The 24,385-nt window shown below is 40.8% G+C and overlaps 1 protein-coding gene across 2 annotated transcripts in view; it reads left to right on the forward strand.

Moving 5' to 3' along the window:
- brsk2b (BR serine/threonine kinase 2b) overlaps positions 1-24,385 on the forward strand; it is a 927,534-nt gene that overhangs the window by 226,352 nt on the left and 676,797 nt on the right. For both annotated transcript variants that reach the window (XM_070899634.1, XM_070899633.1), the window contains exon 2: positions 12,285-12,370. In XM_070899634.1, the coding sequence (XP_070755735.1) occupies positions 12,285-12,370 (86 nt within the window). The remainder of the gene's footprint in view (positions 1-12,284; positions 12,371-24,385) is intronic.

The raw sequence follows: 24,385 nt of genomic DNA on the forward strand, positions 1-24,385 counted from the left end.
TCTGCCAAATTTTTGCCCATTCCCTTTGCAGATTCTTTGTATCCTCTACACAATTTGCTTTCCCACCTATCTTTGTATCATCAGCAAATTTCGTTATATTACAGTCGGTCCCTTCATCCAAGTCATTAATATATATTGTAAATAGTTGAGGACCCAGCACTAATCCCTGCGGCACCCCCACTAGTTACAGTTTGACAAGCTAAAAATGACCCATTTATCCCGACTGTTTTCTGTTAGTTAGCCAATCCTCTATTCATGCTAATATATTATCCCCAACCCCGTGAGCTCTTATCTTGTGCCGTAACCTTTTATGTGGCACCTTATCAAATGCCTTCCGGAAATCCAAATACACCACATCTACTGGTTCCCCTTTATCCATCTGCTTGTTACATCCTCAAAGAACTCCAGCAAATTTGTCAAACATGATTTCCCTTTCATAAAACTGTGCTGTATTTTAATTTTCTAAATGTCCTGCTACCACTTCCTTAATGATTGACCCCAATGACAGATGTTAGGCTAACTGGTCTATAGTTTCCTGCTTTCTGACTCCGTCCTTTCTTAAATAGGGGCGTTACATTTGCGGTTTTCCAATCCCCTGGGGCCTCTCCAGAAGGAATTCTGGTAGATTACAACCAATGCATCCACTATCTCTGCAGCCACTTCTTTTAAGACCCTAGGATGCAGGCCATTAGGTCCAAGGGACTTGTCTGCCTTTAGTCCCATTATTTTGCCTAGTACTTTTTCTCTAGTGATAGTGATTGTTTTAAACTCCTCTCTCCCAATAACCCCCTGATTATCAATTATTGGGATGCTTTTAAAGAATCAGAGACGACATGATGAAAATATTTTTTACGCAGTGAGTTTTTATGATTTGGAATGCACTGCTTGAAAGGGCGGTGGACAGATGCAATAACAGCTTTCAAAAGGGAATTGGAGAAATACTTGAAAAGGAAAACATTGCTGAACTATGGGGAAGAGCAGGGGAGTGGGACTAATTGGAGAGCTCTTTCAAAGAGCCGGGACAGGCACGATGGGCTGAATGGCCTCCAACTGTGCTGTCTCATTCTATGAGTCTTGGTTCTGGTATCATCACATCATGAAACAGAACATTCAGATGTCCTTCTGTGATAAAAGGTCATCGGCCTGAAACATTAACTCTGTTTCTCTCTCCAGAGATACTGCCTGGCCTACAGAGTCTTTCCTACATTTTCTGTTTTTATTTCTGCAATTATAGTGATACTTTTGTAATGCCACAACATGATTTTCAGTGATAGTATCAGTAAGGAGCCGGATCAGAAATTTGACAGCATTAGGTGTTTGCGTAGGTGAAGTAAAACCCATGGTTTCAAACACACAGTCATGGCTGCAGCATAGCTTAAGTTTGTCGGTGTACAGTTGTACAGAAGAACATCTGAATGTGCTTTTTCATGATGTGATGACACCAGGACCTAGAAGTACCACCCAACAAAATACAATAGGTTGTTTCCCTTCACCCATCAATAGTATGTGCGCTTTTGAGGGCCCAGAATGACTCCAGAATGTCCAAATATTGACCACACCAAAATGGCAACATGACTCTAGTTTATGCAACCACTGCACACTCAAAGACAAGCTCTCTCAGCACTCATCATCATAGGCAGCCCCTCAAAATCGAGGAAGACTTGCTTCCACTCTAAAAGTCAGTTCTTAGGTGGCTGTACAGTCCAATGCGGGAATTACAGTCTCTATCACAGGTGGGCAGAGAGTCGTTGAAGGAAAGGGTGGGTGGCGAGTCTGATTTGCCGCACGCTCCTTCCGCTGCCTGTGCTTGTTTTCTGCATGCTCTCGGCGACGAGACTCAGTGCCCTTCCAGATGCTCTTCCTCCACTTAGGGCAGTCTTTGGCCAGGCACTTCCAGGTGTCGGTGGGGATGTTGCACTTTATCATGGAGGCTTTGAGGGTGTCCTTTAAAACGTTTCCTTTGCCTATCTGGGGATCGCTTGCTGTGTAGGAATTCCGAGTAGAGCGCTTGCTTTGGGAGTCTGGTGTCAGGCATCATCATCGTAGGCAGTCCCTCGGAATCAAGGAAGACTTGCTTCCACTCTTAAAATGAGTCCTTAGGTGGCTGAACAGTCCAATACGAGAGCCACAATCCCTGTCACAGATGGGACAGATAGTCGTTGAGGATAAGGAAGGGTGGGACAGGTTTGCCGCACGCTCTTTCCGCAGCCTGCGCTTGATTTCTGCATGCTCTCGGCGATGAGACTCGAGGTGCTCAGTGCCCTTCCGGATGCACTTCCTCCTTTTAGGGTGGTCTTTGGCCAGGGACTCCCAGGTATCAGTGGGGATGTTGCACTTTATCAGGGAGACTTTGAGGGTGTCCTTGTAATGGGCATGTGAACAATGTGGCTCGCCCAAAGGATCTGGTTGAGTGTGGTCAATGCTCAATGCTGTATCTACACTATCTGCAGTATAACTACACCCTTAGAGCCAAAGATCTGGAATGAGTAATTAATGCAATGGTGTATGGATTTCCAGTTTCTTTAGTAATTAAAGAGAGATTGTTCTATAATAGAATTGATTATATGCAATCCCCTGTGTATCTTTTTGTTCTTAAAGCTGCAGTCTACCTCCTTGAACTGTTGTAGGTTTGATTCTGAAGGTGCATCTTAATAAAAACAAATTGCGTCAACATGACTCTGATCGGTGATGTGGTGGGCTGGAGGGGGGAGGAAGGAGGAAGGGTTCTGCATAATCAGCTTTTAAAGTCATTAGTTTGTAGAGAGATCCTGATCCACTCCCGCAGTAATGATAGCAGATCTTGCAGCTTTACTCACTCCATTAGAATGCGTTTGATCTTTTTCATGTCACACAAGCTGAGGAGGAGGGAGATGACAGAAACTGGACATCCCAGAACATTCTTCCAACAAGTAATACATTTCTCCAGTCAAATATTTATATTTGATTATTGTTTATATAAATACAAAATATGTTAGTGCGCTGAATCCAATACACCTACTCAATATAATAATTTTGAATATTTGTGTTTACGGAATATAAATTGCCGTATGAACTAGACTCAAATACATGATATAAAAAGATTTTAACATTTAATGTGCACAGTAATTCATGGGTAAGTGCTAGTGTAATAAAAAGAGCTATTTAAAAAATAAATAATTTAACATTAATATAAAATTCTATACTAATGTGAGCTTTAAGTCAAAACCTGTACAGCTATTTGGTATAACCCATCATGAGGATTATTATAATAGCATTGTGATGTTATTAAGTATGTTGCAATTTAATACGGTTTTAAAGGCACAGTGATTCATTCTGCAGCAAAGCAATATGCTCAGGTTTGTTATTGAAGATTCCCAAGTCTGTTCAAAGCAGGAGACAGGACTGGTATATTTTAAGTCCTGTTGGGCTCTTTTCTATTCCCCTACCACCCAGAGCAAAACACCAGAAAGAAACAATATTATTTGGAAAGAATAATTTATAAGAGTCCGTTTTAAATGTGACATGACCTTATATATGGATGCTTCAGTCTGTTATGTACGCGTAAATAACTGACAAACTGAGCCAAGAGAAATGTAACTTAACTTAACTGCTTTTATACAACCCAAAATGGAGTTTCAAACCGGCATGAACCAGAATGAATACAGCAATTGTGAATAGCTCCTGCAGGGTCCTAATGCACGTCCAGTGAGCTGTAACAAAAATAAATAGAGTATGAACACAACATATTTCCCCCCTTTTTAAAACCACAGTCTCAGTACAGACAAAGTCCTTGAGATAGCCAGGTGGTGTTCTGATATGCTGAGACCGGCGTGGAGCTTGTGGTGTTTGATCGAGGTTTTTGGTTACGAAACAGAACGATGCCTCTGTTCCATCCTGCTGGTCTGTTCAATCCTGCTGGTCTGTATCCCTGTGCGTTGGGATCAGTCTACGAGCATTCCATCGAGTTTCATCATTGAGTTCATAGGTTTGAGGGCTGAACTTTCGCCAGATCTGTTTTGGAGGTAAAAGTGAGGATGCGAGCTTATGACTATGGTTTGGGCGCTTAACTCTGACCCAACCTCCGTTCTTCAGTTGGGGCTTTTGAGCACGTCGTTTTGTGTTAGTGTACGACTTCGCTTTACATTGCCGTTCCGAAATCTGGGATGCAAGTGTGGTTATCTTCGCGCTAGGTTTGGCTGGGGGTTTGAAAATGCCCAGTAGCCAGCAAAGATTCCGCCCAGTCATGAGCTCACCGGTGCCTTCCCCGTTAGCCCAATGGTATGTGCGAAGAATGGTTTGAACCGCTTCGTCGAATGTTTGGCCTTCTGCGAGGTTGGCTTTCAAACCCTCTTTGATGACATGGTTAAATTGCTTAATACCTCCGTTGCTTTGAGGATTGTACCGAGCACTAAGGCGATGCCCGATAGCATGACAAGTGAGGAAATCTGAAAACTGGTCGGACATAAACTGTGGTCCATTGTCAGTGATTATGACTTCTGGGAGACCCTACGTTGTGAATATACGCTGCCGAATAATGACGATCGTTGATGAGGTCACTGAACTTGTAGCTATTTCGGGCCATTTGGAATGCAGGTCATGTACCACAACAAGGAAACGCTGGTGTTGTGGAGCTGCTTCAACTGGACCAAAGATATCCAACTGAAGTTGTTGCCATGGTCTTTGTGGCCATGGAATGGGCTTCCTTGGCACTGGTCGAATGTTTGTGGCCTTTTCGCTCAGACGGCATGCTTCACAGAGTGAGACAAACTGCTTGATGCGAGTGTCAATCCCAGGCCACCATACTGAATCGCGACATCTCTGCTTCATGCGGACAATGCCAGGGTGTCCATCGTGTGCCAATGAGAGAACGCACTGTTGAAGCGACTTGGGAATAACTGCTCTATCACCACGAGCTAGGCAGCCATGTGCCAAATGGAAAATTCATCGCAAAGTCTGTGAAATGTTTTCAGCTCTTCTGGAATTTGCTTGGGCCACTAAGTCTGGAGGAAGTGGCACATGTGCTGGAGCATAGCATCACGCTGTGATTCGGTTTTGAGTTTGTCGCAGGAGACAAGGTTTCTGATGTACTGAGTGATGATCGACATGACGTATGTGTTATCATCTGTGAACAAGTCAGCACCGAAGTCCAAAGCAGTTGTCGGGTGGCTGAGCATGTCAGCTACATGGTTGCGACTGCCAGCGATGCACTGCACATCAAAGTTATACTGATGAAGGCAATCTGACCATCGGCTGATTCGTGGTCGTCTGTGCCCAGATCCAGTTGTAGCGAGCAGCGAAGTTAGCGCTTAGTGATCCGTATGGAGGATAAATTTCCTGCCATAGAGGTAGATGTGCCAGTGTTCACATAAGTAGATGCATGTGAGTGCTTCGTGTTCCCCTGTAGAATATTTATGTTCTGCAGATGAGTGCGTGCGAGAGGCGAAGGCAACTGTGCGTTCCTGGCCGTCAATCCATTGTGAGAGCACAGCACCCATGGCAGTGCCTGATGCATCCGTGGTGACATACGTAGTGGCATTCGGATCAAAGTACACGAGGATAGGAGGGCATGTGATTTTCTACTTAAGTGTGGTGAATGCCTGAGCCTGGGACCCTGTCCATTCCCAAGGGACGTCCTTGCGCAGCAACTTGTGAAGTGGTTCGGCAATGTGCGCGCAGTGTGGGATAAACTTCAGATAGAAGTCGCAAGTGCCGAGGAATGATGAAAGTTCTTTGACGTTGGTAGCCTTCTGCATTCGCTGGATCGCGTCAATGTTGTCGAGCGTCGGCTTGACACCTTGTGCTGTGACTCTGTAGCCCAGAAAGTTTCTTTCTCCAGCAGCGAATGTACACATAACATAACATTACACTTAATGCCGATATGTGTAGCAAGTCTAGCCATAACTGCGTGAAGTCACTGGTCATTGTTCTTCCATTGTCCAGCCATAGATGACGATAGCGTCAAGCAGATTGAGGGCTCCCTCTATGCCTGCTGGCATAGTAGTGACAATCTTCTGAAATGCACTTGGTGCAGAAGATAGTCCGTAGGGCATGTGTCAATACTGATACAGACCATCATGCGTCATGAATGCCGTGAGCAGTTTGCTGTACTCCGCTAGGGGTATTTGCAGGTAACTGTGGCGCATGTCGAGTTTTGCAAAAACTATTGAGCCGTGGAATTCTGAAGACAGTTCGACGATGGTAGGAAGAGGATACTTGTCGGGGATGATGGCCTTGTTGACTTCTTTCAGTTCGATGCATAGGCGGATCTTCCCATTTTTACACCAAGCTATGACTAAGTTGGAGTTCCAGATTGAGGAGTCAATGCTCTCAATGATTCCCTCAGATTCGAGTTGCGTTAATTCTGCAGATACTTGGTCGTGAACTGCGAATGGGAGACGGCAAAGTTGCTGCGTAACCGGTTTGATGGAAGGATCAACGTGGGGACAATGGCACAATTTTGTTGTCACTCCAAACCCTGTGAAGATTGAGGGAAACTGCTTGTCAAAGTCCATCATGTACAAGGTGTGCCCGTTGGGTCATAAACTTTGAACCCAAGCTTATGAAAAAGGTCCACACCCATGAGGCTTTGTTCCTTCGCGACATAAAAGGAAAAGTTCTCTAATGTTATGTCCTTGTAGTATATCGGGATAGATATGACCCCAAGTACCTCAATTTTGGAGTCGGAGTACACATGTAGAGTGGAAGTTGCGGGCTGCCGTTGACAGTGTGTGAAGTGTGTTTTGTACACAGCCTCACTCAATATGGAGGCTTTGGCTCCAAGGTCAATGAGGAGGCAGATGGGCATGCCGTCGATGTTTACATCACAGTCCTTGAATTTGCCTGAACCGATGTGTGAAATGTCACTAACAGTTTATCACTATCGGGGTTGTCCATATGTCAAATATGCTGCAATGAGTGACAGACACTAATAAAATGGTACATTTTACCACACGCAGAGCATTTCTTTCCACGACAGTTAGGACCCTTTGCTGAGTGTGATTTGTCCCCACATTTAAAGCAGTGGGAGTTACGCCCCCGATCCATAGTGGGTGGCTTATAATTCACCCTGGGTCTCTGCTGTGATTTGGACGAACGCCTTGAACATGGGCTGTAGCTGCAGTCTGCTGCACAGAGGGAGCAGGGGATCTGATCGCTTTTGAATCAGAAAGCGCTGATTTGATTTGGATGGCCAAATTAGTTGCTTTGTCCAATGTCATTTTGTCATCCTCCATTAGCAAGCGTTCCCGAATGCGGGGGATCGTTGTTTTCTCAATAATTTGATCCCTAATCATTTCCTCTGAGTACTTCAAAGTTACACGTAGTGGCCAGTTCAGTTAATGAAATTATATACTGTTGGATTAGATCACCGTTCCCTTGCCCCCTTTTATGAAATTGGTATCTCTCCATCAGGATACTTTTCTTTGGCCCACAGTAGTTCTCTAGGGCGCTTACCGTTTTGTTGTAGGACTTCGTGTCTTCAATTTGGCCAAAAATGCATTGGCCTTCGGTGCCGAGGCAGTGGATAAGTATTGCATGGCAGCGAGCTGATGTTACGTTGTTGCCGCCTAACCCACTTGCCATGATGTATGTAGAAAAGCTTTTTATCCATCTCAGCCACGGAATTGGAGGGTCCCCGGGTGTGGAGAGGAAAGATGGGGGGCGGGAGGGGGGGGGGGGTAGGAAGGTAAATTTGAGTCATCCTCGTCGCCAAATTATGTACGCATAAATAACTGACAAACTGAGCCAGGAGAAATGCAACTTAACTTAACTGTGCTTTTATACATCCCAAAATGGAGTCTCAAACCGACATGAACCAGAATGAATACAGTAGCTGTGAATAGCTCCCACAGGGTCCTAATGCCCATCCAGTGAGCTGTAACAAATAAATAGAGTATGAACACAACACAGTCATGACACCTTGCTACTACAGGAAGCTCTTGATTACACTGGTACAATGGAAGAGGGACATCTGTGAAGTGATGTGTAATTAATAATGGATGCCTGCTCTTACTTTACTGGAGAAGTGAAGATAGGCAGAATGACAGGAGATCTTGAAGAATGAGGCCAGTGTTTGAGTTCTTCAGTCAGCCTACTATTCTCACTTCCTCTGGTGGAGCATAGGCAGTTTTCTATTGCTATTTAATTAGAGTCTCAGTTACTCTTTGAGCCAGAGGTTTGCTCTTCTGGCCCTTTTGCAGCTTTTCGAAGTTGCTTCCTAACTCAGGTCATCATGGAAGACTCCTTATTACCACCAGCATGTTGAATGGGATAATAGATTGACATCATTTATGTACTAGACAAGATCATTTCCTGACATTTCAGCATTCAGTCAGAGTTATTTTTCAACAATCTACTTGTATATGATTTACCCACCAGTATTATTGACTGTCCTTTATGTTTTTTTGGTTTACTAGCCACAGTTTTATATTCAGGTTTGTTTTTTTGTAAAGCAATAATATCTCTGTCTCTTCAAATATAACCCCTAAATTTACTGTTTCTTTGAATTAAGTAGTCACTACTTTAAATTACTTTGCATTGTTTAGAGTGTTTTTCTGGAATGTACAGTAATTAGCCCCTCTCTATATCCAACCTCTTCCAGCCCTACAATCCTTCAAGAACCCTGTGTTCTTCCAATTCTGGCCTCTTGCATATTCCCTACTCCTTTCGCCCACCATTGTCAGCCATGCCTTTAGCCGCTTTAACCTAAGCTCTGAAATTACCTCCGTAACCCTCTCTGCCTCTCTCTCTGCCTTTAAGACCCTCTATAAAATTTGCCTCTTTGAGCAAACTTTTAGCCACCCATTCTAATATCTCCTTCTTTGGCTCAATGTCAATATTTGACTGATTATGGTCCCGTGAACTGCCTTGAGATGCCTTTCTATATTTAAGGCGCTATATAAATGCAAGTTGTTTTTATATGGGTTCTTATAACCCTCTCTGCTCTTATACACTTGAATGCCCTGTTTCCACATGCATCAGAACAAATCTGTTAATGCAGTCATTCAAATCAGGATCATGCTGTCATTGTTGCCTTTGTGCTATGAAGAGGGTATCTCTGGGTGTGCTTTAAATTTTCACCTATACCACTACTTGCATTTGATCAGTATAGTACCAAGGCTGTTTGATGCTAATAAAATGTCTGCTTTTTTAATGACACCGGGTGTTATAATTTGTTAATGCACTACCATTGGATAATAATACAGGTTGAACCTCTCTTATCCGGCACCCTCGGGACCTGGCCTGTGCCGGATAAGGGATTTTGCCGGACAAAGGGAGGTCACGTTAAATTGGATGGTACAGGTACTGAGCAGGGGGATATTGGGGGGCTGGCTGGCTTGGGGCTGGGAGTGCGGCAGAGAGATCGTGGGGGGGCGCTGTGGATCGCGGGTTCAGGCCAGCGATTGCGGGAGTTGGCAGTGAGGAAGGACTTCAATTTGTTCATGTTGGAGCAACCGGGAATGGTGCCGGATAAGGGAGTCCCAGATAAGGGAGGCTCAACCTGTACCATTATCTGAGGCTCTAGTGTAGCACCTTTATTTGTGGTCTGATGGGACAGCAGTTCCAGGTGGCCATTGTAAGATTGTTACAGTAAAATGTGCTAACATTGACAATATCCATGCATATATATCAATAAAGTCTAGCCCCATACTCAAGCGGTAGTAATAAGGTTTGCAAGTGCTATACATGGGCCATATCTTGCTGGCAAAATAATGGCATGTTAACGACACACTCTGTTATTAATGCACTAATTGGTCAGCAAGTTCAGGGGATTAAGAGATACGCCGTGAGTTGCAAATCTCCAGAATTAACTGGTTGATTTATGCCGCTCTGGCATTTGCTTTGTACAAATGGCATCTCATCCTTAACCTCCCTGTTTTAAGAACTTTGCACATTAATTGCCCATTAAACTCGCTGCAGAAAGTTAGGGCTAGTAATTAAGAGTGTAAGCACCATTTTAACGTGGTGATAATTGTTAATGCCATGCCAATCAATCTCTCTGGCCCAGAACGGGAACCTTTTAAACTGTTTGTTTAATCTCATTCCTGCATGGTTCTTAGAGATTATTCAAATTTTCAACTTTAAATTTAAAAAACGTTTACTTAATTATCTTTTCTGTCTCTCTCTCTCTCTTAATCCAATCTTTCTTTCTCTCTTTATTTTCCTTTCTATACCTGATTTGACTTTAATTCACCCACTCTAATTTATCCTCCTGCTAAGTCATTCCTCTGTTTCTTTCTCGATCCTTAAATCTCATTGGTTTGGGAGATACACTGTTGGTCCCGCCGTTCATTAAGATCCCAGATGCCCCGTTGCCCCCACTACATGTTTACTGCTTGCACTTCCAGCAAGCTATAGTGCAAACTAATTTTGAGCTGAAGGATGCAGGATAAAGTCTAACTAACGGGTCCTGCCGCGAGATGCCCAACTCTAGCAAGATTTGGCCCATGATAAGATTAGTTCCGCATGCACAAATACACCTGTAATGTAATTTGTGTATTTGAGAAATGGCATTAGTGCAGCTTATGTACAAGGAACTTTTTTGCCTTGCACTGTAAGTGTGCAGCTGCTTTGATTGTTCCATAGTCAAATGGGAACTTTAAAGAAGCCTAATCAGCATAAAAAGTATCCTTCAGTCCGTTTTCTCTCGTGATGATGGAGTCTCAATAACACACGTGTAGATCCGAGTAACTGAAACAATTAAAAATCTGTCATTCAATCCAATGCTTTCTGGTAAGTAAAAGCTAGGACCTAAAAATATTATACCAGGCTTCAGGAAAGAAGGCCTTCTTTCTAGGGCTGGATGCAGGTGAGGAAAAGCTAATTATATTGACAGACCTTTACCTTTTTGGCACTCTACTTGCTCAGAGGGAATTTGATCATTTCCTTGATATCATACCAATTGTAAAGTTCCAAGATGTCCTGTGACCTTCCCTAGTAAATGCCTCTAATGGTTGACAGAGACAGGTACTTTAATGACTCAGCTACTTGACAGATTTCCAGAATGATTCACTCTCATACTTGGTATCAGCTTTAATGCACTAGTGAGCCTTGACATTAATACCACACCCTTCATCTTGTGCTGGCACCTACCACGGTAAGATAAGCAGGGGAATCATTAGCTGGACTGGGTACAAAAATGGTACCTGCACATTTAATATTGTTTGTTGCCTCGTATATTCTACAATGTCATGTTTTATTGTTATAATATGTCACTTTTTCTTGTCCTTAATTTGTGAAATAAGGTCATTATTAATCAGCCTCTCAAGATAGATTCAGTGTTTAATGGATCACTATCATAATTGTGAAAAATGTATGGATCTGTATAAAACAGGATCATTTTTGGTTTGTCCATGGGTTTGAGGGAGTTGCAAAGATATTCCACATGTGCGATGCAAATGTTTTTCACATTTACTTCTACCGCAAGTTTTAAGACAAACTTTTACTTTAATGTTAATGAGAATTGTTATATACATGAAGGTAACTTAATACTCCTCAGAGGCACATTCTGCTAAATTGAAAGTCTCCAAAGCAGGAATTTCCATAAAACATCAAGGAATTATTGACCGACTAAGTAACAATGCTCTAGAGAAAGTCACACTACACAGGTACTGGAAAGTAGTTGGAAATGGTCAATAAAATTCAGCTGTACATTTTATTTAGAAATGCAAACACTATAAATACCAGGATTCCAACAGCAATATTCATAGTGCTTGCAATTTGACTTTCAGTAGCAGGTTAGGCAAATGAGAAATGATGGGGAGGGAGGAGAAATAGTAGATCTCGTAGTTGTAATTTTATTATCTGATATTAGATTAAAATACTTATGTTTCAGTGAACTGAAGGAACATACAAAAAGATGACATACACTACAGTATGTGTACTAGAATATGTTGCAACTGCAAATGCTCATGTAATAACTTTGTGTACCAAAGTTTCATCAATTAGTTGGATACAACAATCCGAATAACGCCGCGTGTTAAACTGCTGTATATCTAGTTTTACTGCAGCCAACTGGATCATAGCGTTAATAGTTCCTTTAATTAACTCAATATTTCAAATAATAGCTTTAAAATTACCATTAGGTTTGTGTATGCTCTGATTAAGTTACTTTTGACAAGGTGCTGTTTCAGTTCTGAGATATTTCTAAGGTTAGTCAGTAGAATGGAATAGCTACACTTGTTTCCTCTTTTTAAAAAAATACAGAAATAGATGCCGTACAATCATAATTTTCCATTAACTTACAGCACTGAATATTGCTTTGGTTTGTGAGTATTGGTGTGACGTTTCTCTCTCGTCTTTTTTAGGTGGAACGGGAGATAGCTATCCTGAAGTTAATAGAACATCCACACGTTTTAAAGCTACATGACGTCTATGAAAATAAAAAATATTTGTAGGTATATGTTTGGTGTTTAACTGAAAGTATGTTTTGCTGGTTTGTTTCTGTTGATTTATAATGAATTGGTCTCTAATGAGCATGCTTCTGTTCGCCTTATCCATAACCTTTTGATTTTTTGTTGTATATAAAATGTATTTTGATAATTGTTGAAATCATGTATTTTAAAGTGGGAGGGGGGGTTGCTATACAGCTGAATCTAAAGATTTGAATTACTGATATTTCACCGTGCTCAACTAAAAGTCTTGGGGTCAAAGGGTGCATATTCTATTCACATATTTGATGATGTGTGTTTTGAAACATTGTGTGAAAGCTGACTTTTTATATACAGAATACTTCCAAGCCTGTGTTAAGTTACTATGTGTAGCAAAACATATATCCTTTTAATAATGGAATTGGTACAATCCAACTTATATATTTCCTTCATTTTTCATCTGTTTTTATCTTTTGTATTCTGATATCAAATATCATAATATCGACAATGATAGGTTGTTTTCATTTCTTGTCTTTTTTCCATCTACATTCATTTACATTAAATCCCTAGAGCCTGATAGTCTGCATCCCAGAGTACTTAAGGAAGTGGCTCTAGAAATACCGGATGCATTGGTGATCATTTTCCAACAGTCTATCGACTCTGGATCAGTTCCTATGGACTGGAGGGTAGCTAATGTTACACCACTTTTTAAAAAAGGAGGGAGAGAGAAAACGAGGAATTATAGACCGGTTAGCCTGACATCAGTAGTGGGGAAAATGTTGGAATCAATTATTAAAGATGAAATAGCAGTGCATTTGGAAAGCAGTGACAGGATCGGTCCAAGTCAGCATAGATTTATGAAAGGGAAATCATGCTTGACAAATCTTCTGGAATTTTTTGAGGATGTAACTAGTAGAATGGACAAGGGAGAACCAGTGGATTTGGTGTATTTGGACTTTCAAAAGGCTTTTGACAAGGTCCCACACAAGAGATTTGTGTGCAAAATTAAAGCACATGGTATTGGGGGTAATATATTGACATGGATAGAGAACTGGTTGGCAGACAGGAAGCAGAGAGTCGGGATAAATGGGTCCTTTTCAGAATGGCAGACAGTGACTAGTGTGATGCCGCAGGGCTCAGTGCTGGGACCCCAGCTATTTACAATATATATCAATGATTTAGATGAAGGAATTGAGAGTAATATCTCCAAGTTTGCAGATGACACTAAGCTGTGTGGCAGATACTAAGAGGCTGCAGGTTGACTTGGACAGGTTAGGTGAGTGGGCAAATGCATGGCAGATGCAGTATAATGTGGATAACTGTGAGGTTATCCACTTTGGTGGCAAAAACATGAAGGTAGAATATTATCTGATGGCAGCAGATTAGGAAAAGGGGAGGTGCAATGAGACCTGGGTGTCATGGTACATCAGTCATTGAAGGTTGGCATGCAGGTGCAGCATTCGGTGAAGAAGGCAAATGGCATGTTGGCCTTCATAGCTAGAGGATTTGAGTATAGGAGCAGGGAGGTCTTGCTGCAGCTGTACAGGACCTTAGTGAGGACTCACCTGGAATATTGTGTTCAGTTTTGTTCTCCTAATCTGAGGAAGGATGTTCTTGCTATTGAGGGAGTGTAGCGAAGGTTCACCAGACTGATTCCCGGGATGGCAGCACCCAGATATGAGGAGAGACTGGAGCGACTGGGCCTGTATTCACTGGAGTTTAGAAGGATGAGAGGGGATCTCATAGAAATATATAAAATCTGACGGGACTGGACAGGTTAGATGCAGGATGAATGTTCCCGCTGTTGTGGGAGTCCAGAACCAGGGCTCACAGTCCAAGGATAAGGGGTAAGCCATTTAGGACCGAGATGAGGAGAAACTTCTTCACTTCGAGAGTTGTTAACCTGTGGAATTCTCTTCTGCAGAGAGTTGTTGATGCCAATTCGTTAGATATATTCAAGAGGGAGTTGGATATGGCCCTTACGGCTAAAGGGATCAAGGGGTATGGAGAGAAAGCAGGAAAGGGGTTCTGAGGTGAATGATCAGCCATGATCTTATTGAATGGTGGTGCAGGCTCGAAGGGCCAAATGGCCTACTCCTGCACCTATTTTCTATGTTTCTGTTAGATAATTATATGAACTAGAGTACAATTGGAATCATCAAAATATTTAAATGGTATAAGGAGGTGAGAACTGGATGGCATGATAGATTATCTGACTATTTCTCTCACACCCAGGGCCTGGCTTGAAATACAGCCCAGGTAGATGAGGTGAAAGTGAATGAGTTTAGTAGGCCTCCATTAGTTTTCTGGTGTATGCCCACGTAACAAAACTGTCCATAATTTAGCACTAAATTAGCTGTCTCACTTGGAGAGATTGTAAGGATGACTATTTTGGAATATGGAAACTAATGGTGCAGTAGAGATACTCTTCTGAATTTCAGTTAAAACACATTGATGGACTAGAGTAAGTACTACTGTGCATCTAACCCACAATATGCTGAACTGACGGGGTGTAACGATTGTAAAAGCCCTTTGAGGAATGAAAATTCAGAAAAAAATTTTTAAATCTGAATAAGTATGTGCGTACTTACTGGCACATAATCATGGGTATCTTGTTTCAGTTTGAAATGCCTGCTTAGAAGCCATCTGTTAGCAACCATTTTTAGTGAAGTTTCCTGTGCTGAAATCAAGACTGGTGAATTCTTCCACAGAGGCCCCTCTCCATGGTGCTGAATCTCAACCCTCATTCATGATAACACCACAGGGAGCTTTTGACAGATTCTGTTTATTTTTGCAATACTTCCAAACTGCAGTTGTGATCTATGTTTAGAAATGTGAACTTCCCCTGTCTCAGAGATGAGTTGATTTAAAGGTGATATGAGCCACTGCCATCCACATCCCTATTGGAATTCTACACTCTTCTTGGCCTGGCGATGCTTTGTAGCCCATTGTTTTTATTAGAGTAGCCTTGGGCTTATGCCAGCAACAAAATAAGTATTTGTTTTCCTCTTCGAGGATGGGAGTTGAAAAATTTGGTGCGGCCATTTTTAACAGATGCAATTCTGATATGTCACAGGAATTCCGCACAAGGTCCCCTGACAAAGGAGTCAGATGCCGGCTTGAGACATTGATCTACTGCACAAAGAACTCCTGATCTCACTCATGCTGCCATGGGGAGATGCCAAGTGGATAAATAGTCACCCTGGCCTAATCTTGCATGCCTCATCCTCATTGGTCCCCAAGCAGTTTTGGCAGAAGCCTATAGATCACATACTTTAACCCGTCATGTGTTGCTGGCACAGGAAGAACCACATGGAGAAGAAGGAAGAATTATTCAGAAGAAAGGAACTTGTCTCTCTTAAAACATAAATATATTTATTTTTGTAATCGGGTGACGCAATGGATTAGCAGGCCTTCTGTTCAATGTCAGTACTTGGGTTCAAATCCAACCACGATTGATGGGATGAAAGTCTCCTTTTTCAGTAGATTCAAAGGGCCGTATTTCATGTGAGCCTGGGCAGCTTGAGCCCAGTTCGTAATGCATATGTGGCCACAGAACAATATTGCACCCAATTTGGCATGGTATTGGAACTGTTACTTGGGAAGCCCACAGGGATAGCAGGTGTGAAAAATGGAACTGTCACTCGGCTATAGGGAAATTGGTCTGCTGAAGTTCAATTTAAGACACTTTGGTGTGAAATTCGTCTTGGGTGGTAGCCAGTGTTCCCTCTAAATTGCCGGAGTGTGCGGGTGTGTAGCAGTCATGAAGGTACCACGCAGGCTGCTCAAGTTTTCAAATGCTGCATGGTTGGGCAAAAAAATTAAAGGTGCCGTGCTGTCAGCCCACAACAGTGAAACTTTAGAGGGATCATTGGTGATGGTGCAAAACGGGTAATATTGAATCGGTTGTCTATTTTGCACCCTGCCGGATTTCTTTTCAATTAAAGACAATGGAAAATAAGTTTGGGCGAGGTCTAAAGTGCGCTGCCAAATCACTATTCTGCATTTTGCACTATCGCCCGAGCCAAATTTAATCCCTTTTGCCAAGTAGAGTAGTGGGAGCTTCGCTCAGTCTTGAACAAATACATAGAAGTTACAACATGGAAGCAGGCCATTAGGGCCAACCATTTACTCTATATGCAAGCAAATACTTCTCATCACACTTACCTACCTTGTTCCCATATTCCACCAACCCCTTTTCTTTTATCCACTTATCAAATCTTGAATATTGATGCATGTTCTGCCTCAATCATTAAGCCTGGAAGTGTATTCCACAGCTTCACAACTCTTTTTGGAGAAGTTTCTTCTTTATTCTAAATCTCTTACATTTATCCTTGCATCTACGGCCCCTTTTTCATGACCCTTCAACTATTGGAAACAGTCTGCTTCTATATACTCTGTCCCATCTTTTCCTGACTTTATATTATATTGCCCTGTAATATGTGTTGTTCAAATAGAAATCCAACTTCTCGAGTCTTTCTTCATATTTGTATTCTTCATACCAGACAGTGCTCTAACTAAGGGATTATTAAGGTTTTACTTAGGCTCATCACTAACTCCTGGCTTTTATATTCTATAGTGGGTTGGCCATTTAAGACTGAGATGAGGAGGAATTTCTTCATTCAGAGGGTTGTGAATCTTTGGAATTCTCTACCCCAAAGGGCTGTGGATGCTGAATCATTGATTATATTCAAGGCTGAGGTCTAAAGACTTTTGGACTCTCGGGAAATCAAGGTATTATGAGGATTGGGTGGGAAAGCAGAGTTGAGGTCGAAGATCAGCCATGATCTTATTGAATGGTGGAGCAGGCTCAAGGAGTCGTATAGCCTACTCCTACTCCTGATTCTTATAATCTTATACCACTTGTAGATAAAACCTGGAATGTTATTAGCTTGTTGTGCAGTCTTATCAACCTGAGATGCTGCCTTTAATGTTCCGTGAACCGGTCCAACAAGTCCCTCTGTTCTTCCACAGCACCGATCTACTTCGATTCAGAGTATGTTTACTGTTGTATTTTTACCAAAATGTATCACTTTGCACTTATTGACATTGAATTCCATCAGTCACTCACTTTTTAGCCCATTCCCCCATCTTATCAATATTCCTTTGCAGTTTTTTTTATCTTGTAAAGAATTAACTATACCTCCTACTGTGGTAACATCTGCAAATTTCAACACCACTCCCACGAGGTTTATATCTAAATTATTGATATATATACAGTGAACAAAGTGGCCCCAGAACTGAACCTTGAGGAACACCCCAATCCACTTCCAACCACTCTCTGTTTTCTCTCTCCTACCTAATTTTTATCCAGTTTGCTATCCTCCCTTAATTTCATATCACTTAATCTTTTTTCTAGTAATCTCCCATGTGGTACTTTATCAAAGGTTTTTGTTAAGTCCATAACCACTACATACGTTGCATTTCCCCCATCTACCTTGTCTGTTATCTCCTCAAAGAACTCTGAGGTTTGTTGAGCACAGTTGTCGCTTTTGAAGTCTGTGTTGACTAATTCTAACTACTATGTATTAAGCTAATGTGCCTGTAATTACCTGGATTAGCTCTGCCTCCCTTTTATTAAAATAAAAGTATTCTCCAGTTCTCTGGCACACTTCTGCACTCAGTAGAGCCCTGAAATATAGGGCCCAAAATAAATGACCCAACTGCCGGCTGCCACCGAGTTTTCTTGGCGGTCTCTCTGTTTTTTCGGCGCTCTCCCCTCCGTGGGAGATTGGTGAGGCCCTCACGCCGGCGGTTTGGAAGGACCGCTGGGGAGCGTCCGCTGGTGTGCGCCGGCGTGCAATGCTGAAAAAAGTCCTCCTGCCCACTCCCTCCCGAGATTCAGCCGAGCGGTCCTCCGCTCCTGTGGGAGAAAAGACCACTGCGTGGGAGCTTGTCTTACCTGGATGGTAGGTATGAAGTCCTGCAGCAATTTTGCGTAAAAGGGTCCTCTGAAGATGTGATGTTTTCGTTTTTCTTTTTTGAACATTTTTTTTTTGCGTTCCCCCCTCCCTGGACTTCACTCCAGCCTCGGTGTAACTTTCTCCAGGATTGCATTTGCTGCCCAGAATCCCCTCTACCGCCCAGAATCGCAGTGTAATGCCCATTCTTTCCGCCGGTCACTTTTTTCCTCCTTTTTTCACCAAACCTCTGCCCAAAGTACCATCAGGATCTTAGCGGTCTTTTTGACGGTAAATGGACGGAACTTACCTTTGATCAATTTCAGACCCAAAATCTCTATGGCTTTGCAATTTCCTCCCTCAAATCCTTAGGATCCTGGGATGTATATCGTGTTATATGCTGTCTGGGAATTGTTGTTGACACTGGGCGCTCGAAATTCAAAGTGTTTCTCACCCCAGCATGGACATCCTTTGCCTCGATGAACATCACAATTCATTAAAAAATTAGAGCAGAAGGTGATGCTGAACATAGACATTCAGCTATTTCCTATGACACAGTGCACTGAAATTTACTATCGAAGTTTAATTTCAACTTAAATGTTAAAATAGTAGCAATCGAATAAATTAATTTTTAAAACATTTAGGATTGTGTGTTAATACATTGGTTTAGTTTTACATCATACATGATGTAGAACTTCATATTAACTTTAACACTGTTTCAGCATTAAAAAAAGCTCTACAGGAGGATATGGGAAATACATATATTTTTGTTTATTTCCACAATTTAGCTTATTTATGCCCTTTGCACTCATTTTGCACTCAGAGGTGATCTCATTGAAACATACAAAATTCTTAAGGGCTTGACAGGGTGGATGCAGGGAGGATGTTTCCTCTGGCTGGGGAGTCTAGAACCAGGGGTTACAGTCTCAGAATAAGGGGTCGGCTATTTAGGACTGAGATAAGGAGAAACCTTTACACTCAGAGGGTGGTGAATCTTTGGAATTCTCTACCCCAAAGTGCTGTGGAGGCTCAGTCATTGAGTATATTCAAGACAGAGATCAATAGATTTTTGGATATTAAGGGAATCAAGGGATATGGGGATACTGCAGGAAAGTGGAGTTGAGGTCAAAGATCAGCCCCGATACTGAATTGTGGAGCTGAATAGCCTACTCCTGTTCCTAATTCTTATGTTCTTATTATGTTTTTATTTTAGCTTTAGTTGTTAATTGTATGGAAGTTACAGTACTGGGTTCACATTAAATGGTGAGATGCTGAAGCCCAGGGCTGCCTTGCACTCAAAATCTGCACATCTTAATAGGGATGGGTTATGTTCTTTCCCAACTGTGTTGACAGTTTACCTCCTCTGCCACACCTAAGGGATAGAATAAAAACCATGATGACTTGCCATGCCCTCCTAACAATTAATAAGATGATATTGGGCTATCTACATAACTTGTTTCTCACCAAATCCCCACTCCTAACACCTAGCTGAAAATGTTGCCAATACATTGACTGATTGCTATTGAGCAAGGTACAAGAAGCTGATTATTGAGCAACATGATATCATGAGACACTGACATTTTGCTCAATAAGTGACTGAAGAGACAACTGAAAGTGGTATCTTAGGTCATGTGAAATTTGTAATATATGGATACGTGCAAACACCTTTAGCTGCCTGAAAAGAGAGTTTGTAGCATGGTTATGCATACAATTAGAATTTGTGTTTTTATTATGTTTGAATTTTCAGGAATTAAACATCAGTTCAAAATGAGTGGCCAAAATTATTCAAACTTTGAAAAATAAAATTGAGCAATGAGAAATATCAACAAGATAATTCCATTGAGAATGAAGAGTAGATGAGTACATTGATTGAAGACAACCAATTAGACATTAATACATTCATATTCATAGTTTTATTGCTGTTAGTCATGAATAAACTCACTCTGCCCTTTCACATTGTAGCAGGTTTTTTGGGAGGTGATGGGCCTTACTTAAGGAAAATGTAGAATGTTGCAGTTCAGCGTCTTTTCCCTTTTGCATTTATAGTTTAAAATTGGGTGTATAGAAATGGTAAGGATCATTGTGCATTTTGCTTTAAGGAACAGTTCCATCATAGTTGAGATGAAAAGTCGTTTCTAATTCTGGTGTTAGTGTCTGACTGACCAAAGCTGCTGATGTTGGCACACACAGTTCACTTTAATTTTGGATCAAATGGAAGATGCCATGTTGTGTCACTTTATAGAACTATGATACATTTTAACCTTACTGAGAAATGCCAATCAGGAATAAATGTAAAATGTTTTTTGGTAGATTGCTCAAGAAAAGATTAGATAAAAAACAGAATTTTGTCTAACAAAAAAGCTGACAATACAACCCTCTCGGCAATGATCAGTAGAAAAGTATACAGAAAATGGCTTCCATCTGCCTTCAGAACCTCAGTCAACCATGTGCAATGTTTGATACAAGCAATGTTGTATTGTTTGACAGATAAAATCAATAGCATTGAAAAATACATTAACTTTTTGATTTTCAAAGTATTTTTGTATTTATTGCAATTTTCATTTCTTGTCCATCACTAAATTGATTTAAGCGACACAGTAGTTTATTTTTACTGGGCCTGAATTTTTCAAATACATGGTAATATCCCTGCTAAAATCCCATCAAAGTGACGCTATGTTACAGTAAATAGCAGTGACTGTTCAAGAATTAATAGCATAGAGGCATTTTTTAAAAAGGAGTTCCAATAACTCCAAGTATGGAAAACTACTCAATCTCATGTGCAACCTATAAATGATTAGGTAATATTCACACACATGAATAGACTTGTTTGATATGTTACCATCTTTAAATGAAATCCAATTTTGTGAGTGCAATAAATTGGATTCCTAGCACACACAAGTACTTCAGAGCCATTTATTTTATTTTTAAACTCTCCTCTGACTGCTAATTTAATTCGCTTCGTTGGGGAAAAAAAATTATGTTCAAAAGAACTGCTGACGTATGGATCCATCATATCATTTTAGTTTTTGCAATTGTTGCTCATGTGATATGAAAACCTGTGTCCTTAAATTATGGGTTTAGTAATCTACAATGTACATCATTTTTCTTTCATTGCATCCTTCCTAAATATATGTTCTTGTTCTGTTGCAATGTTCATTTAATTTTAATGTAATTTTCAAATTTTTTACATATAACCTTCGTATAGCCATGTACATTGAATACATTATTTTGACTTGTTAACACAGCATTCTAATGTACCTGATATAGCTGTGGTTAAATTTTGAGCTCACTGCTTTGTGATAAGGCAGTTCTATCATAAAGAGTCTTTCATACCAGAAACTCCATGCTAATGTTGGTATCGATACAAGCTAAAGTTTTGTAATGAGTGTAAAATGGCTTCTGCAACCAAACTAGAAGACAAGCATGTACAGTCAGAATAATGTATGGAATGCCCTGATTCACTTCAACACCTTAAGCTAGCTACAAAGAACTTCCCTTTCAAATTATCCCATCGGATTGCTGGATTCTTACTTGAAGGATGGTTAATATTTGTATAAATAATTCGCCAGAATATTTAGAAATGTGTTGAAGAGTTAAATAGTACAGAGTAAAATGTGATGAATGACAATTATATTATGGAACCTATAAAATGGCACCCTGTTCCTCAAAACTGAGCAATTTCTAGAAACTGCTTGTTTGTGCCAAATTCACTCTACACCCACATTTGTTTTCAATCCAGATACTGTTTTGCTCCTCTGAGTTTACTATTGACAAAAATAATAACAGGCAGATTAACATTTAACATCTCAATAGTGATGCAAGAGGACTTTCTGGCAAAGATCTTTGCAGTACCATGGAGCTGTACGCTATGGGTTCATTCCACCAATTCTCCATTCAAGTTCTCAGCTTCAGCTCAGATCAAAAGTAGGGCGAGACCACTTCCAGCCCTTCTCTAATCCAAGCAATACCCATTTACCCCACTCCTTTGTTTCCTGTCCATCAACTCACATTCCACCTGCGCTGCTAAATTTCTTGTACTATATTTATGATTTTATATAACCAGCTTTGTGGGACACCTTATTGAATGCCTGCTGAAAATCCATATACAGTACATCTGCATTTATCTGCAAATAATCACTTGTTTGAAAAAGTTCATTTAAATTTGTCAAATGTACTTGACTTTAATAAATCCATGTAACCTGCCCTTGATTATCCCGTGCATCTCTAAACACTCACTAATTTAATCTTGAAACATGGATTCTAAGAATTTGCCCCCAATTAACATTAAACTAACTGGTCTATACTTCTCCAGTTTATTCTTCTCTTTCTTCTTGAACAAAGCTGTTACTTTGGCTAGCTTCTAGTTTCTTAGTACATTTTGAATATCTAAGGAGGATTGAAAAATAGTGACCTAAAGCTCCAGTGTGTCCTCTCTGACTTCCAGTACCGGTTAAGGTACATGTCTTCGGGCCCCAGTCACTTATCCATCTTGAGTGCTGCCAATTTTTGAAAATCAATTCCTTTTCTACCGTTATCGGTAGCAATTGTTCCAATTCCTCCACTAGTTATCATTTTTAAACACTGATCCAAATATTTATTTATTATCTCCTCCATATCTTCATCCGCCATAACTAGATTTGACTCCTTTCATCCCTGAAATAGTTCTTCACTTTCCTTAACTATTCTTTTACTTTTAATGTGCTCATAAAAGTCCATATAATTTTAATTTATATTATTTGTTAGTCTTCCTCATATTCCCTTTGAACACCAACTAATCTTCCTTTTCACCACCTGACTATCTATCGAGGAGCACAAGATAATTGTCAGAATAATCTCCCCAATGTGGAAACACTCGGTTAAAGGGGGGAATGATTTTCTATTTTCTATGCTTTTGCCCATCTTGACCTTCCCACAATAGATACAGTAGCTAGGGCAGATTGGTGACTTGTTCCCAGGCCTCTGCCACTGTTGCTTTGTGCTTTTTTGCCAATAGATACATGAAAGTGTACCAAGGTGACTTGGCTACCAATATTTTTCCAAATCCATATCCTCCTCTTTGGGAAAGCCCAAAGCCTTTGCTCAGACCTCCTTCCTCTCAGCACAGCTAAATTCAGGAACCTAACACGTGGGGAATTCGGGGTGCATTCCACTCGTCAGTAGCACAACATTCTGGAGTTTTTATTATATTGTACAACTGAGCCAGCCATTTTACTTATTTTTTGCATTGAAAGACTTATGGTGGTAAATAATATCTATCAATAAATAAAGGAATGCAACTCTCAAGAAAATGCATTAAAAGCTTGTGTGGCTGCAAACCTAAATTCACAGTTCCATTTTTGTGAACTTCTTAGATGGCAGTTTAGGATTTGTAACAGCTATGCTCTTGTATCTCTCAAGATACTGATATGTGCACTGGACCATAACCAGTATAGCCATTGTGTGTTTCAGAACCTATAGCACAGTAGCCCACTGTTCCTTAACTCCTTCTTTTTCATTTACATCATTCCTGCATTAGGCACTGACCACTACATGTCATATCTTGGCCTCAGTAGACCGATAGTCAGGCAGTTACCAGTGATAGGTTGTGCTAAGTCGACTGGGCTAAAATGTGTCAGGGTGAACTGAACCTTTCTGTCTCTATTTTTACATATATGAATGTTTCTTTAAATGGACCAATAAAGCAGAAATTATAAGTGAATATAATTATTTGAATTGCAATCTGTTTTTAAATGAGCATGAATAAGTACCAGAAACAAATGATATGGTAACTGATGAGAAATAGCATTTGGTGATGTATTGGTCTCAGCTGTGGAGCATTGTCAAGTCAGTCAGCATCTATGAACAAGCATTTTAATCAAATCGGAATGAAGGGAGGAGGGAGAGGACGCAGAAATGAAGTATTGGTGGATTGATCTGCAACTTGCTTCAAAGCAAAACAAGATATTGTTAGATGGCGGAGTTGATATTTACATCTGATGAATATCCTCCCAGTAACCAAACATACTCCAGTTTTGTTTTAAGCAAGTTACAAATCAGTCCACCAATATTGCCTCTCTGTCTTTTTCCCTTTTCCCCCTCCCCTTTGATCTGATTCTATTAATATGCTTCTTTGGCCTGGATTTTGTGGTCAGCAGCGAA

This window comes from Pristiophorus japonicus, chromosome 14, assembly GCF_044704955.1.
Source record: "Pristiophorus japonicus isolate sPriJap1 chromosome 14, sPriJap1.hap1, whole genome shotgun sequence".
Lineage (NCBI taxonomy): Eukaryota > Metazoa > Chordata > Chondrichthyes > Pristiophoridae > Pristiophorus > Pristiophorus japonicus.